This window comes from Nelusetta ayraudi, unplaced genomic scaffold (assembly GCF_046127955.1).
Source record: "Nelusetta ayraudi isolate G7.1 ecotype Tasmania unplaced genomic scaffold, CSIRO-AGI_Nayr_v1 ptg000007l, whole genome shotgun sequence".
In the NCBI taxonomy this organism is placed as follows: Eukaryota; Metazoa; Chordata; class Actinopteri; order Tetraodontiformes; family Monacanthidae; genus Nelusetta; species Nelusetta ayraudi.
Window position 1 is genome coordinate 6,718,852 of NW_027466057.1, and position 17,285 is coordinate 6,736,136.

General features: G+C 49.6%; 1 protein-coding gene across 1 annotated transcript in view; it reads left to right on the plus strand.

The window, feature by feature from the left end:
• LOC142883404 (latent-transforming growth factor beta-binding protein 2-like) overlaps window positions 1–17,285 on the plus strand; it is an 88,176-nt gene that overhangs the window by 56,589 nt on the left and 14,302 nt on the right. Inside the window, exons 13-31 of the mRNA XM_076018260.1 lie at window positions 522–541; window positions 826–862; window positions 1,357–1,431; window positions 2,757–2,885; window positions 3,889–4,017; window positions 4,181–4,300; window positions 4,477–4,596; window positions 8,527–8,646; window positions 8,814–8,936; window positions 9,023–9,148; window positions 9,247–9,372; window positions 9,598–9,723; window positions 9,878–10,003; window positions 10,581–10,706; window positions 11,667–11,792; window positions 12,039–12,158; window positions 12,791–12,916; window positions 14,480–14,602; window positions 15,462–15,590. Of these exons, the coding sequence (XP_075874375.1) occupies window positions 522–541; window positions 826–862; window positions 1,357–1,431; window positions 2,757–2,885; window positions 3,889–4,017; window positions 4,181–4,300; window positions 4,477–4,596; window positions 8,527–8,646; window positions 8,814–8,936; window positions 9,023–9,148; window positions 9,247–9,372; window positions 9,598–9,723; window positions 9,878–10,003; window positions 10,581–10,706; window positions 11,667–11,792; window positions 12,039–12,158; window positions 12,791–12,916; window positions 14,480–14,602; window positions 15,462–15,590 (2,127 nt within the window). The remainder of the gene's footprint in view (window positions 1–521; window positions 542–825; window positions 863–1,356; window positions 1,432–2,756; window positions 2,886–3,888; window positions 4,018–4,180; window positions 4,301–4,476; window positions 4,597–8,526; window positions 8,647–8,813; window positions 8,937–9,022; window positions 9,149–9,246; window positions 9,373–9,597; window positions 9,724–9,877; window positions 10,004–10,580; window positions 10,707–11,666; window positions 11,793–12,038; window positions 12,159–12,790; window positions 12,917–14,479; window positions 14,603–15,461; window positions 15,591–17,285) is intronic.

Here is a 17,285-nt window from a genome sequence, read left to right on the forward strand (position 1 = left end):
TGACCCCCGCCTGTCAGAAGGGAAAGCCATTTCGATCAAGCAATCAATTTTTGCCATGCATCAGGATCGCCAGGATTTTCTGTAAATATATCTCCCTGCTTTAATTCTCTTTGGATTCTTTATTGGCGTGGCGGAGACACTTTGATTTATACAAGGAGGCGATTCTGTAAATGTTTATAGATTTTTGTCTTCATTATTAGATATATCTGCTTTCTTGTGTCTGTTAAAATTTGCCTTGGCCAGTGGTCCTTGCCGCTCTCTCGGCCTGACTCAAAGGATGAATGTGATGTAAGCTATGTTTTTTTTTTTTTTTTTTTTTTTTTTTTTTAAAGAAAAAAAGGAAAGGAAACAAAGTGAAAAGAGGACAGAGACGGACCTCCAGAGCTGTAAATCAAATGAGAGAACCACGGTTGCCGGCGAATGTTGTGTGTCGGCCTTCTGCGCTTGTTAATGCGAACAGAATGTCAGCCTTTTCTCGCTACTGATAAACCTTTCTCTCTTCTTCTCTCATCTCGCGGCAGATGTGGAAACTCTGAGCTCGGTGAGTTTCTCTCTCTTCCCGTCAACCTCTTGGCACGTACTTCTGAAATGTTTATCTTAGAGCAAAATGCCCCAGCTATCTCAGCTGGAGGGTTTGTTATGATTATGTAACTTATTCGGAACACATTTTCGTTCACGCACACACACACACACACACACACACACACACACACACACCTAATTAGCACCGACTGTGACGGCAAAGGCATACATAACCCGCGAGCGTGTCTCTGGTGCTGAAATGAAAGCGAAGAGTTTAACTCGCGGTGTGTTCTTGTGTTCTAGGCAGCTGCTGTCACTGACTCACCGCCCAACCATCCAGGTAATTTTTTTCTTCCTTCCTTCTTCTTCTTCTTCTTCTTCTTCTTCTTCTTCTTCTTCTTCTTCTTCTTCTTCTTCTTCTTCTTCCTGGCCTTGCTTGCAGGCACCGTGTACCGCTGCTTGTTTACTATCATCAGCCACCCGAACGCTGCTCTTTAAAGTCTTGTTTTGATTTTTATGTAGCATCCATTTCGCCCGAGGCTTAACAATAAGTGTCAGTCAGGCACAAATATGTGATGTGTTTGCTATAAAACGCTCGCTGACGCACAGCAGGAGCGGCACGGGCACCTGCCTGAACCGCCGCCCTCACGCCAGGACATTCATGCCTCAAGGTTCATTGAGTGACTCTGCCTTTATGTTCTTCGTTGTGCTGCTTTTTGTGTGTTTGTTTTTGGCATGTAAAGAAAAAAAATATATATTTATGCATAGACACAGGAGAATTGAATGTGTGTCACAGTGCCGTGTTGACCGTGTTTGCTCTGTCCTTCCTCACAGAGACATCACCAGACTCCTCCATCTCCAACCAGAGGCCAGATTCAAAGGAAACAACCCATACAGACTCATCCACAGGTAAGACATATAAGAAAACAGTTTTAAACAAGACTGGCATGAGTCACCAGGCCTTGAGTGATGCGACCTAACCCGGCTTTGTCCACACAGAATGTATTTAACCTGCTATGACTGCAGGAACGCGTGCCCCTGTCCTATTGGTTGAAGCATCTGTTGCTTTGTGGCTAAACGCTTAGCATCATTGCTGAAACACTGAACGCTTCTGTTCAACCAAGTCAAGGTTTTGAATAAAACACAGTTGTCCCCTTAGAAAAGCTTTTAAAAAGGTTTTGCATTTTTCTTTGACGTGAAAATGCCCACCAGGCCTTGTGCCTCCCACTTGTCTGTTTGTGAACTCGCTGGAAAATTAAGACCAGTCTCAAACATTCTCTATTTGCGTGTAGCAAAACAGATGAGCAAGATGGCTGAGATGAAATATGAGCGATCTGGCGGGCGACCGAGGTGGAAATCCATCAGGAATCCCAGAAAAAACACAATATTTCAGGCTATGATAACGCTGCGAAAAAGATATTTTCTTTTTCTTTTTCATCTTCATTTTTTTTAAGGGTGCCACGTCTCGCAAAAAGCGAAAAAGCACAACAACATGTGTTAGGCAACTGAAAGCACTGGAGTTGTATCCAGATTCACCACTTCTTGGCCTCCTGTTTGGATGGAGCTGTCTGACAACCAGGAGAAGCACATCTCTTTAAATGTTTCTGTTTGCTGTTCAGACAGCGGCCCAGCTTGTAAGGCTTTTTCTTTTTATTTCCAGGCTTTAGCCCCAGATTAATAGCGCCCTCTTTTCTTTGACCCCTTTTTCTGAGAGCCAACTTGGCGGGAAGATTGCATTGCTGCACTGAGGGCGACCCGGGAGAGAAACCAAAGAAGAGTATGCCTCTTGGAAGAGGAATTTCTCCTCAAAAACAAAGCCAGGTTTTATGAAAAATGGAACAAGGGGTGTAGGAAAAGGTTAAAGAGCGTGTTTGTGCGACAGGGAGGCTTTACAGTAACCCTGCGGAGGGCCCGGTTTAACGTCTCGTTTGCACTGAACGCATAAAAAGACAAGACTAACACTCGCGTCAGGCTCTGTTACGGCTGACCTGTTTCTCTTCAACCCTTCAATACGACCGCCGCACCACCTGTCAGAACTCTGCAGCGCCGTAAAACCTACCCATCCAAGACCCCACCAGTAAAAAATAAAAAAATCCAAGATGGGTTCCCCTGGAAGGGAACATGTGGCTGCGGGACGCTGTGCGATTGTAAAATTTTACAGTCTCAAACGTTACGCAACGGACGAGTCAAAGGCTCTGGAAATGACGGCGCCACTTCTCCGTCTTCCTCCGCAGCCGCCGTCGACAAGTGCGCCGCCACCCCGACCATCTGCGGCCACGGGAAGTGCGTCTCGGTGCAGACGGGCTACACCTGCCGCTGCGACCCTGGGTTCAAGCTCAGCGCGCTGCAGACCAACTGCATCGGTAAGATCTCGGCGCTCTCGGCGCAATCAAGGCCTCGGGAAGCCGAGCGAGCCAGAGCGAAAAGGGATCTGTTTGTTTACGTCGACCCGCTCGGTGGTGCCTGACAATAGCGCCGGTGCCGTCCAAAGAGCTGCCACTGTGCTGCGATCCTTTACCTCGGTCGAAGGCCCGTTGGCAGGAGACCCCGCTTCTGCCTCAGCTTGGGCTCCTTCCCATCGCTTTTTGGGATATTTTTTCAAGGGGCTCCTAAGTCGGGGGGCCTGGACAATGGAAGTCTTCTTCTGATGAAATGAGGCAGCCATATAGCGTTACTTCACTTCCCTCCCTTTGTGTTTTTACCTTTGCCACGCACGCACGCTTCCATTAGCCGTGAAATTGCGCTAATTGAAAGTGGGATCTGAAAACACACCTCGCGGAAACATATAGATGGGAAAAGTTTTCCATATGTCACAAAAATTTTTCTGCGCCGGCTTCAGGAGGCCGTTCGGGGGTTACGAGGGAAACGCCTGTATTTGCAACATGGCGATGGAGGCAATTTGTTTGACAGTCACGGGGGCCGAGACTTTTTTAGATATGTATTGTATTTTTTTTTTTCAACATCGCCGTAGTAACAGCAGTGAAATGAGGCTGGCAGGCGGAGTGGACGGGGAGGGGAGGGGCCCTCAGCAGCAGTGGCAGAAATGACGCTGTAAACACTGGAAAACGGAGGCACCTCACGGGGGAAAAGGAAACCTCTGCGAGCGTGATGACAGTCGGGCGACGGCGGGCGGGGGTCGCTGCAATGGAAACAACCCCCCCACCCAAACACACACACACACACACACACACACACACACACCGGGCCAGCCATGTTTCTCAGAATGATTTAACGCGTTTTTTCGCCACTCAACATCACTCAGTCTTTTTTTTTTTGTTGTTATTTTATTCCTCTTTTTTTCGGCAAACCTTTGTCACCGCTCCTTGTCTCTCTTTCTCTCTCTCTCTCTCTCCGTCCGCCGTGTAGATGTGAACGAGTGCGAGGACGACCCGTGCGAGGGCACAGGCCGCTGCGTCAACAGCTACGGCTCCTACACCTGCCACTGCCACGCCGGCTACAGCCAGGTGATCACCCAGAACAGGAAGTTCTGTCAAGGTGAGACGGGCCTCCGAAACCACAGCGATGAGACGCACAATTTCCCAACGGCTCCTCGTTCTGTCTGCGCCATCCGATGAAATTAAGCGGCCCCTCCTGCCGAGCACAATGGTCACTTTCTCCCCCTCGCGCTCTCCCCTCTGGTTCTCCTCCAAACTGGCAGACGTCAACGAGTGCAGCGTGCCCGGCAAGTGCCAGGACGGCAATTGTGTCAACACGGAGGGATCGTACACCTGCGAGTGCCACGACGGCTACGCCAAGTCCTGGAGGGGCCTCTGCGAAGGTGACACGCATCGCCGCGCTCACACTCAATTGCCTGCCTGTTTGTTTCTCCGCTGAAGTGCGAGCCAGGAGGATTAAAAGTCCAAATCGCGTTTGCACGTTGTTTTGGCGCCGGCACTAATTCCAGCCCTCGATTGTTTTTCACGCTCCCGCCCGTCCGCCCGTCTCGTCGAGCAGATGTAGACGAGTGCCGAGATCCCAGATCCTGTCCCGAAGGCGTCTGCGTCAACACCCTCGGCTCCTTCCAGTGCCGGGTCTGCGGGCCGGGATTCAGGTCCTTCGATGACAGATGTGTGGGTAAGGCAGCCCAAACCCCCTCCGGCGCCGCCGCGCCACACATCTCCCACCAAAAGTTTGCACTACCTAAGGGTGTTTCCTGTTTCCAACCACCGCGTGGAAACAAGCCGGGTTCCCCTCTTACTCCGTGCAGGCTTTTCTCCATGAGGTCATGTTCATGTATACAAAGCCGCCTTCCCCTCAATTGGCATCGTCAAAAATGAAAAATAAAAGAATAACCAAGAATAACCGAGTGCGGCCCGGCGGCAGGCTGCGGCTTTAATGACTCCCTGACAGCTTGTGATGTTGCACAGCGCACCAAAATGCCACAAAGCTGAATTATTTTTGCGCCCCGTGTGTGAAGAAACACACAATATTCCCTATTTTAAGCCTCAAACAAAGTTTTATGTCCACTGTGCAGGACTGGGCCGCCCCGCCAGCCACAAGTCAGACATTGTTTCCACATACCATAAGACAGGGGTTCCCAAACGTTTCCACGCCATGGCCCACAAACAGCCATAGCTTCTGGCCGGGGACCCCCTTCACAAACCAACAGACAATGTTATAAAATATTTAAAGAAACATCGACTTTACGGTGTTTTTTCTTACTTTTATTTGCTTTTCAATAATTGCTACATTTGTTTAGAACAAGAATACTACCAACTTACATGTTGATAATCACGGCCATTTTTCTGTATGGCTGTAAAGCCATACTTGATGTATGTTGCCTCATATTTTCTTACTTTAGTGGTCCAATTCTAAGTTGTTTTATACAGCACAGTCTTCCACAGCTGGGCTGTCTGTCGATTCCTTCGGTCTCTTTGCCACAAACCAATCCATTTTTGCACTAACCTGGCTATGCTAGGCCAGGCGAGCTGGAGGAGCGAATCACTTTGATAAATGGCACAAACTGGCACAACACACGCGCACAAGTTTTTTTTACTGGCAGGCAATTATAAGATTATGTGTAATAATAATGGTTAAAGAATAATTAGATTACATTTTATAATAATATTTAAAAGTTAATTCAATTCTATTATTTTCTCTCCAATTTTGTGCGGCCCTGCTAGCGCCCCCTGGCGGCCCCCACTTTGAAAACCGCTGCCATGAGACACAAGAGGCCGCCTCTCCAGGCCGGCGTCGTCTTCATAACCCCGATACTGTTCAAACACGTTCACCCTGTTATTGCTGATCTTTAGATATCGTTGGGCCCCGGTAAAAAGATTGTTTGTAATTCTTCAATTTGGGAGAGTCCAAATATTTTCTCTTGGCCACAGTCTTGAGCAAACAGCGTGTTATTGTTGGAGAGGCCCGGCCACTGTACCGCCGAGCCCAAACGGAGGCCATCGAGGCAAAATTACCACTCCGGGGCAAGGTGGAAGGAGGGAGCGAAAACAGGGGACGTACGAAGAGGTCCGGAGGGTCAGTTCCCAACCGCGGCGAGGTCCCGACATGCAAACAAATTGGCTCACTCATCCGGAGGGCTTTTTTTTTTTCTTTCTTTCTTGTTTTCTTTCTTTCTGCACTGTGCTGCAAAGTTCTGACTGGCGAGTATCTGATTGGAATACACAAAAAAGCTGACAAACAACTATTTGGCGTGGCCTGTGTTTGGGCCTTAAAAGAGCCCCTGTTACGTAAGAGCCTGACTGGTGTTACTTACCGCGTGCCCTCCTCATGACCCTGTACCCCTCTTCTTTGTTTGGAAAGCAGAGCTTCGAGATGGAGTATTCCAAAAATGTGAAAAGCAAAAGGAAATGATTGTGGATGGAAAATATGCTAATTAACTTTTACTGTAATTTGGTTCTTAAGCAATTTCTTAACAACTCTTGGACTTTTTTTTGTCTAAGGGGGCTGTTTTTCTTTGAAGCACATTTCTGTTCACTATTTCGACGGGTTTACTGTCACCCGCCAAGTTTTGAAGATATCATCTGGTGGGAACGTCTGCTTTCTCTCACGTATAATGGAAGTAGGTGCCACTTGGCTTTCGGTGCTAAAAGCACCTAAGAATTGCATTTAGGGCCCACAACAGCAGCTCCTTTGTCCCGCAATCATGACCCAGTTACACAAGATAATCCGCAGACCTTGTTTCTAGTCGTTTCATGTCGGAAATACTTTCTTTCTGCCAGACGCCGCGAGTGAGGAAATGAGATGGGAGGCTCGTGGTTGACTGGAGTCGGAGTCGAAAGGCTAGCGCTTATCACTTGAGTGACTTCTTTCTAAAACTACGTCCACATAAGTTTTTTCATCCTAATGACTTGGCATATCTGTGTTTACAGCCCACGAGCAATTTTTGTGTTAGGATGATACAGTAGCCCCGCGTCTACCTTTACATACGTGCACCCCGCCAACAACAACAGCAACAATGGCGGACTGCGGTGTTACATTCGTACGAAGTCCCAACTCACTGTCGGCCCACATTGACGTCTCCTGTCCATGGAGGTGTCTCGCTTGTGCAAGACTGTCGTGAACTTGCTTCATGATTTGCTTCTGCTCTCTTTTTTCTTGCTTTGTATTTCTGTTGCAACGTCACAGCGCCACCCACAGGCCCGGCATATGAACGTATAAACACAGTTCTTGAATCGATGTTGGGTTTAAACGGTGAAAAAATCAATTGTTTTCGTCACAGTGTGGACAAGGCTGGCTAAGACTTCATCTGTGGGTTTTAGCACATTAGCTTTCGCATTTTTGGCACTGCAAATAAAAGTCCATTGAGATCCTCTTAGATAAAGGTAAACACCCGCATCTGTAATCCTCAACAGCTCACTTTTAAAAGTAAGCCCTGCAAATGAATAACAGTGGAAGGGGAATATTTTTCCTCTGAACATACCCATCGGCAGCACTCGCAGTCCGACAGTCTGGCGCTGTGGGAGTCACATAAAACAGGCAGCGTGAGCGCTGTTTTTCCTGTTTAACTACAGTCAAAACGTCGGTAGCACAGCAGTTTGGGCCAAATTGAGCGAATCCTGGATAAGCGTAATTGCTGTTGTGATAGAGAAAACAGCCCCGTCGCCTTTTTAGGGCTTAACATGTAGGCCCGAAAGATTCCGGATTGATTAGAGAAACATGGCAACAAGCGCACTGACAGACATCTGGCAGTGCCCGCTGCAAAGCAAACACAACCCCGGCTGTGACTCTCTGCTACCTTTCTGTCTCATCAGCTCTGTCAGCTCCCCGTCGAGCGTCCTCGCTTTTCCTCCCAGGCAGCTTTTAAAATTTTCCTTCCTCTCCCCCCCTCCCCCCTCTTTCCCCTTCCTCTTTCAGTGCTTTGCTCATTTACACTTACATAATCTGAATCTGCTTTCGACTTGTTAACACTTGAGCAATTTCCACTGTGCAACATCCATCCCGCGCACAGCCTCACCACAAAATCTAATTCCCCCGTTCTGCCTCAGGAAGGGAGACAGCGATGGCTGCAAAAAGTGAAAAGCCTCCTTCATGGCTGAGGTGTGAATCAGTGCGCTGATGTAACCTAATGACTGCTGTTTTGCACTTATTGTGCTCTCTAATTTCGCCGTAATCGTCGTCCCATTTGCTGCAACAAGACCGCATGTTTTTATACACATCATTACTTTCATTTACTTTATGTAATTGCAGTCTCCCGCTGCAATAGCTCAATAATTTAACTTGCATCACATTAAAAGCACATTTTATTTCCGACCTCATGCCATGTAGCGAAGAAAGGCGAAGGTTTATTTGAAAAGAACGAAGGAAGACATGCAGTTGGAAGGTTAACCAGTTCGCCATATGTCCTGAGCGACTTTCTGTCCCTCCCACCACAAAAAAAAAAATCATCTGCTGACCAGCCTTGGAGCTGCTGGATGCCAACTGGGACCTGTGAAAACGTCGATCACACGTGTCACCTGATCTGTGGAGATGCCAGTGGAAGTATGGTATGGTGCAACTCAAAACTCCTCCTTTGAAATGTTCCCCCTCTCTGCCTTCTGCCCTCAGACGTGAACGAGTGTCTGAACCAAACGGCGTGCGGCCGCGGTAGATGCGTCAACACCGAGGGCTCCTACCGCTGCAACTGCTTCCAAGGCTACGAGGTCTCGCCCGACAACATTTGCCAAGGTAGCGACCGGCCGGGTGGCTCGTATCAAAGTCGCCTCCTGGCCGCAGGGGCCCCGCGGACCCCATTTCACACTCTGTGAAAAAGGGCTACAAGCAAAGTCGTGGTTTGTCTTTTTGATGCTGAGCCCCTCCCCCGTCCCCACTCCCCCTCTGTATCCTTCCTCCAGATGTGGACGAGTGCGTGCTCCCCGGGGTATGTCCCCACGGCCGCTGTGTCAACCTGGAAGGCGCCTACAGATGCACCTGTGACCACGGCTACCAAGTGACGGCAGACGGCAGGGACTGCGAAGGTCGGGCCAGGACTCGACGATCGAGACCGTCGGGTGTATCTTCGAGTTTGACTTTATATCAAATGTTATGCGTGTCTTCTTGCCAGACGTCGACGAGTGTGCGACTGGCAACGTGTGCCCTGCCGGAATTTGCATCAACAACGCCGGCTCCTTCGCCTGCCAGGGCTGCAAGCCTGGATTTGCGGCGTCCGCCGATGGCCTGAGATGCGAAGGTGCGAAGTCGGTGCCCTCGCCGCGACAAACCTCGACCGCGTCGGCGACAATGACATCAGCTGATTTCAGCCACTCCGCTGCTCATGTTTTTTCCCAGACGTGAACGAGTGCGCCCAGGGCGACCTCTGCCTCGGGGGCGTGTGCGCCAACACGGAGGGGTCCTACTCCTGCACCAGGTGCAAAGCCGGCTACAGGGTGTCTGAGGACCAGCAGAGGTGCGAGGGTGAGTTCCGCCTGTCGCTCCTCACTCACCGAGAGACATTTACTCTGTCTTCACCTCGGGAGTAAAAAGAAGAAACAAAACGCAAACACATCGGTACCGCTCGCCAACTCCCCATCAAAATTCCTTCGTTGTGCAACCGAATTTCCCCCCTCGCAGTTGACTCAATATTTATAGCGATGCTCGCGCATGTCGGTGCTTGTGCGCCCATGCATGTCTTTCACACAGATGTCGACGAGTGCCAGTCCCTGTCGACCTGCGCCAATGGGATCTGTCTCAACTCGGAAGGCTCCTACACCTGCGAGAACTGCCCGACCGGCTACAGGGTGTCGTATGACGGGGAGCTCTGCGAAGGTTAGTGTCAACGTGATGCTGTCAAAGCTCACCTCTTCCAAGACACCGCAACCATTTGATAAAACACTCGGGCAGAGGCCGATCGACCCACCTCTGGATTGTTACGACGGAGCCGCGAGCGTCTAACCGTCTAACCGCCGTTGTTCCCCAACAGATATCGATGAGTGCGCGCTGCCCACCACGTGTCCTGGGAAAACGTGTACAAACACAGAGGGTTCGTTCACCTGTGTCCACTGCCAGGACGGTTACAGAATCTCTGAGGATGGACAGCGGTGCGACGGTGAGGCTTCTGTTTGTTGCATACCCAAGCCCTGGCCTGGCTTGGCCTGGTCTGGCCTGGCTTTCTTGGCCTGGCTTCACGTGTCCTGGCCTGGCCTGGCCTTGTCCACGTGTGTACGTGCACTGGTGCGACTTCCTCTTTCTCTATTCAAACAATCAAGAGAGATTGAGCGACCCGATAACCATCAGAGTTTTGCAATCGAGGGCGACTCTGCCAGCTGGATCAGGTTGGATGTAAACAGCATCAGGTGTGACGGCTTTGACCCCAAAGCCCCAAATCATCTGAGCTTGAAAATCCCAAAATACTCCTTCCAGACATCACATCATAGCTGGATCGTGGAGCCCTCCGCCTCTGGCACCACTCATCCTGATCCTTGCTCAACACAAAGAGACATTGGCTTAAATGGAATAAAATGATGTCAGGCCAACGTCCTGCGGGGAGCTGGGCTGAAAAAGATAGGAACGTGGACCTCTGAGCAATTTCAGCCAATTACTGGGGGGAACTAATTACAACTGGCAGGCTTTGTTTATTTCAAGCCAGTGACTGTAATCCGGTGTGTCCATATTCCTCTTTCCAGATATCGACGAGTGCCTGGTGGACAGCGTTTGCCCGGGCCAGCTGTGCTTGAACAACCCGGGATCCTACACCTGCAGGAGCTGCGGGGAAGGCCTGCAGCGCTCGCAGGATGGCTACGGCTGCGAGGGTAAAGCACTCGGCTTCCGCTGCGGGGGACCAAAGTCTCAGCAGTGAAAAAAACAAAATAAGCCATATATCAAACTCCTCCAAAAACTTGGTTCTCGAAAAAAATTCTTAAAATCTTGGTAATCGCTTGTGACATGATTAATGAGATCAATGCAGGGTAACGGCTTTGACGAATTCAGAGCAGTTAGATCTGTCATGACTTCATGGGAAACAGTGGAAGAACAATTATTTTAATGGAATCGAACACAGCCTCAGTGTGTTGCATACAGCGTGTTGCGTATGCGCCTGTGTGTTTTTGAATGAAAGCGTGGATCCGGCCCAGGAGGAAGATCCCCCACCGATATGCGTCTTCGCGCTGGGAAAAAGTTTCACAAAACACGTCGGCATCCAAGTGGGCCTCTGATAGGATTTTAATGGATACCTCTGATGCCATGGAAAATATTAAAGGGCTCAATTTGAAATGAAGTCAACCACTCCCGCCGCGTTCCACCGCGTTGCAGAGGGCTCGCCCTGCTGAACTCCCGCTCGGCGAAACGGGGGCCGTCCTCCGTCGACCCCAACGACCCCAACCCGCCACTATTTCCCCCCCCCCACTGTAAGAAAATACAATCTATGTCGGCGGTGGAATTTCGGATGATCGCATAACGGCCAGCCGGGGTCTGTTTGTAGCCATAGTAATTATACGCCACCTGTAATAGCGTGCCGTTTCTGATTTGATGGCCGTCCAGCATACTTATCTTTCCACCCTTTTTAATAAGGCACTGTCAGTGGGATCTAATAAAGAGGGCTTGGCTTTACTGGATGCACGCTCCAATCAGACTCTGCGGTGAATAATTTTTCAGCAGATAAGACGGTGCCAGATTGACAAGGTGGTCTCTTTTGCCTGGAGCTAACCTCTTCTTCTTCTTCTTCTTCCTCTTCTTCTTCTTCTTCTTCTTCTTCTTCTTCTATTGTCCCTCAGACGTCGACGAGTGCCAGGACCGGGGAGCGTGCCCGCTGGGCGTGTGCACCAACACGCAGGGCTCCTTCTCGTGCACGGCCTGCGACCCTGGCTTCGCAGTGGCACCCAATGGCCTCTCATGCGAAGGTACTGTTCATCGGGCAGCTCAGCAGAATTTATAGTCCCGCTGAGATGGTCCGTTCCGGTGCAGTGTTACAGTGCAGCGAATACAGTAATTTTTGTGATTTGTCCATGCAGACGTTGACGCACAAGTTTCCTGACTGATTTTTTACGGCCACTGCAAGTGCGTCATGCTGATGATGACGTGTGTGTGTGTGTGTGTGTGTGTGTGTGTGTGTGTGTGTGTGTCCGCTCACGTGTATGCAAACACAGATGTGAACGAATGCGAAGAGGGCAGCATGTGCCAGGGAGGCCAGTGCAGGAACAGCGTCGGTTCCTACAGCTGCTTCTGTCCTACTGGGTTTGAGCTGGTCGATGGGACATCCTGTAGAGGTACACACACACACACACACACACACACGCACACACACACACACACACACACACACGCACACACACACACACACACACACACACACACACAATATAATTTTAGCGCTTCTGGGTCAAACTCAAGGTCGCCATGTCAATTGTCTTTAAATAAAAGGTCCATTCTGCTTCTAAGTGCATATTGGCCATACAATCCATCTCCCACAATGCATGTGGATTTTCGGTGATCCGCCTCAGTTTCCCCTGCAACAAGTGGATTTGAAAATGCCCACAAATAGTCCACAAAAAATATCAAAGTAGAGAGAAGTTGATATGATGAAGACAATGACATGAAATATAACGTAATGACTTGTGTCATTTTTTGGATTGGAGTAATGCAGTTTTCTTCACAAATTTCTGAATGAATTTGAATGGTTTATTATCGCACAGAACAATGAAGCTACGCATATTTGAATAAATTCAATTTAATGCAGAGACGACAGTGTTACTTTCATACAGGCCTCCAGCCTCAACCACTCTCTCGAGAGCAACTCCAGCGCTGACGTATATTTTGTGTGTGTGCGTGTGTGTGTGTGTGTGTGTGTGTGTGTGTGTGTGTGTGTGTGTGTGTGTGTGTGTGTGTGTGTGTGTGGCAGATATCAACGAATGTGCAACCATCTCGGGGATCTGCGGAGACGGCGAGTGCCTGAACGCCGAGGGCTCCTACACGTGCGTCTGCCCCAAGGGTTACATCTCCACCAACGGAGGCTCCGGTTGTCAAGGTAACGGCAACACACCGCGGCGGGCGCACAAATCTATATTTATGATTTTTTTTCTTTACGCGACCGTATGGGCTTTGTGTCATCGGGTGAGGCCGAGCGGGGAAAAAGTGTGTAATGATGTCAGAGCGGTTTTAACCCGTATGACTCAAATGGGTTTATAACCTCCCCGCTGGCACACACGCATTTCTTTGACTCGGTGAGAACAGGGTGACGGACGCTTGTCCTCAGCGCACCGTCCCGTCCCCGGATGCTGAGGCCAGCACCCCCCTTCACCCGCCCCACCTCCTCATACTCCCCCTTCAACCTCCCAGTGTTGGTGCTCAGGCCAGCTTCATTGTGTAATGGTCCTTGGCCTCACCAGCTGTCTCAGCTGAGTGTCTCTGCGCTCCGACAACAGTTTGATGTTATTCCATCCGCACCCAGTGACCTGGCAATTAATTAAAAAGAAAAAAGAAATGAAAAAATGAGGTGAGGGCCAGATCATCACCTCAGAAGTGCTTTTCTGGTCAGCGCATGGGAGCGTTTGCCTTCGGAAATTTGTGAGATAAGTCGGCCGAGGTGTTGGTGCGTCCTGGATGGGAACCATTCTAAGGGTACACTTTTATTAATGCATTTATAGGGCAATTTGTTAAGCTTTTAACAATAGAAAAATCATAAATCAAGCCAAATTTTACACACTGGACCTTTAAGCCAACTTCAGCTCATTAAATTTGCAGCTCTGTGGCTGATTTTTCTATCAGTGGTTTCCTGCCCTCCACCGGCAGAGAGGCTTTGATCTCGGAGGGCTTCAGATCTTTCAGGTGCAGTTTTGGCCGCTCGCCACCGCCAAACACTGCCCCAAAATCACCCAATAAATTGTCACGCACGTTCTCGCCGCCTCTCTGACACGGCGAAAAGGCCCGATGCCTTCCCACCTGCAGGCTTCCGCAGGTGGTGAGTGAGTTTCGGTTGAAGAGAGACAACGTGACTCGGCCTATCAGCAAAAGCATCTAACGAGCGTCTACGTGCAATTCCAAATCGACGAACCCCGCGGACACGGCAGATTGTGAAATGTGTTTACATTTAGTCTGGTGGCAAATTTATGCCTTGTTGTCGTCTCAGACAATTAATCTGATAATCAGTCGTTGGAAGAGAAACAAGGGCTTTTTACCCAGCGTTGACTCCCCCCCGTTCCCCGCCACCCGTCTCACCATAAGTACCTTACAAGCTGTGTTGTAATCCTGCAATTACCCAGCGATCCACAGCTAATCAGCTGCGGTGCATTTTTTTTCATGTTTTTTTTTTTTTTTGAGAGTTGCGGTGGTGAACGCTCTAACCCTGGAATGCTCAGCTAGTTTCCTTTTTTTACATTCTGCTTTGCTTCCTGTTTGCCAGGCTTCAGTTAAGTGCTCTTAATGGCAGAATAATGCGTCTCATGCCCCTCAGACGAGCTGCTTGATTGAATGAACTGGGGATATTTAGCATTAATTTAGCGTTTGAATTTTACATTAACTGAAATTCTTTTCTGATTATCTCTCATCGCTGGGCGCCTTTGTTGTTTTTCTTGTCTGTACGTGCTCGCAGATGTGGACGAGTGCAGCAAAGACAACGTGTGCTTCCACGGCAAGTGCATCAACACCGACGGCTCCTTCCTGTGCCTCTGCGAGGCCGGTTTCAAACTCAATGCCGACATGGTTGACTGTGAAGGTGAGACCCCGGTGACCTCTTGACCCCCCCCACACTCCATTAGCTTGCCACTACGCACAGCAAGTCGGCAGAAGTGGCGAAAGTATTCTGTACTGAAGTAAAAGTACGGATGCTTGTGTTAAAAAAAATACTCTGGTAAAAGAAAAAGTACTCATTCAACTCAAGTAATAGTAAGAAAGTACAGATTCTGAATTGTACTGAAGTGTTTTTCCAATGTACTAGAAATATAAAGTACAGATATTTGTATATAAATGTAGAAGAAGTAAAAGTAAAAAGTTGTCAGAAAAAGAAATATTCAAGTAATTTACACCAAATTATACCTGAAAAATCTATTTATGTACAGTTACGTTAAGTTAAGTACAGTATTTGCTACTTTGCTACTTACCAACACTGGGAGTCGGTGTAGCCCAGTCGGCTATGACGGGCTACGCAGTGTCCAAGCTGGACTGCAGAGGCTTTCCTGGGACGACCTGAGGGCTTCCTGGATTACATGGCCGCAGCCCTGAACTCTGCCTCCCCTGAGGAATGTATAAATGACCCCAATTGTGAACGGGAGGTGTTTCTCCCACTGGAACGTCCTCCCCCCGCCCCCTTTTTTGTCTTGCTTCTACGGTTGCTGCGATAATATTGCTCTTGGCCAATCTCGTCGCTTCTCCGAGGCCTCCAAAATCCGGCCGCGCAGACTTTACCCTGGAGACAGAGGGGAGCAGTCGGGAATCTGCCTGCGTGCGCGCGCATTAAACGCGGTCGCCCGCGTCGATGTACAGTTGTTGGGATTTTTTTCACCCTTGTGGTTTTCACGTCGGCCTTTTCCACGTCGCTTCGGCTCATCTTGCCGTCTTCTCTTCTCGCTGCGCAGACCAGAACGAGTGCAAGGAGTTTGGGAGCTCGGTGTGCGGCACCTGGCACTGCGAGAACACCATCGGCTCCTATCGCTGCTTCATGGGCTGCCAGCCAGGCCTCCAGGGAGAGGAAGCCACCGACTGCGGTAAGCGGCCAAAACCACGAGCAGTTTGTAGCTGCGTTTCCATTACCCCTAGAATAAAAAAAACTGGCCATGGAATCACCTAAACTTGGAAAAACCTCTCAAGAGAGGTGACGCTCTCATGAGGTGGATATAGAGGTATACAGCAAAAGTGTCATGGAACACTTTTTTCACATTTACACGTCACCGGACATGACGTACGGGGTCATGTGACCAGTTCACTTCAAGTGAAGTCAAGTGAAATGCAAAATGTTTTGTACCTCCATCCTCCTCAAAGTGGGATCTCACAGGACGAGATTTGACGAGAATTGCGGCTTATGCGCTTCACACCATTCAATGGAAACACCTGCAACTTACAACAATACTTTGTCGAAATCTTTTAAATATCGCTTTTATTTTTTGCAAAAAAAAACGTAATGGAAACGCAGCTACTGTTAATGACCAGTTGAAAAAAACTTGGCAGATTTCAAGCTGCCTTCAATCATGAACACTGCACTGGGTTTTTTTGTCCTTTCCCTGCACCATATACAGTCCCTAATTCAATTCACGTATCGTGCGCGACCTCCAATCAGCTCCCTGCGTGCATGACAGGTTAACGACATCTGCTCGGAATGCAGACACAGTTCAGAGTGAGGCTGACTCCAATCAGAGTCTATCAGGTAATGGGGCTCTTCTCACACGAGGAGCCACCAGTGGTGGGGATACAGGGGAGTAGAGGACCCTGAAATGGATGAGGTGGCTGCTCCCTTGCAGCTCCTAGCAGGGAGGCCAACAGGTGGAACAACCCCGATAGCCGCTGTCTTTTCTCCCCCTCGCAAACCTGCTCACCGCGTAGACCCGCCAGGTTCGCGAGTCCACATCTGGGCCTCCGGCTGGCAAACAGCGCGGCTCACATCTTTATGATCTCCGCAACATGTGAAGCTCTCGCACTCGCTGGCAAGCTCCCTGACTTTGATATGAAATAAAGCAGCGGTTTGTTGCGAGAGGCCGTTTTCTTTGTTTAGTTTTGTTTTTTTTTCCTTTTTATTGGCGAGCACATTGCGTTGCTCTTTCAACGCCGTGAAGCAACACGTCCAGGCATATAAAAAGAGAAGCGAGAGGCCGGCTGTTCTCCTCGCTAGAAGAAGGCCGAGTCCAAAGAGTCGCTGGAGAGTGACGGGCAGCGACTGGAAAGCAAAGTCTGAGAGCATCACAATGGAATGATGTGTTGGATCGCAGATGGAGGCTGTGGGTGTCTACGGGCGAATGTGGGTGCGTGTGTGCGTGTGTGCGTGTCTTCGTGTGAGTGTGTGTACGACAACAAGAGGCAGAGGCCGTAACCACTGCACAAGATGCAGGCGGCCGTTCCCATGACCCCGAGTTTTTATTGGACCGTCAGCAGCTGGAGATCAAGGCAGAATCTGCTGCTGCTGCTGCTGATCACTGACAGATCAGACGTCCAGCCCCTCGATCGCCCCCCCCACACCCAACCCCCCGATTCCTGGCAACGCGTGGCCGCGTCCTCGCTGCACTTTCACGAAGCCGTCAGCCCGGGCCAGCGTGGGAGACGGCGGGGGCCGCCGGTGACTGCGATAAGGACGGATTGCAACCAGCTGCTCACCTCCAGTGTCAAAACACCAGAGGTGGCAAAAATATTCACATTCTGTACCTGAGTTAAAGTATGTTAGTATAGTCTGCATTTCTATTCTTCTCAGTGCT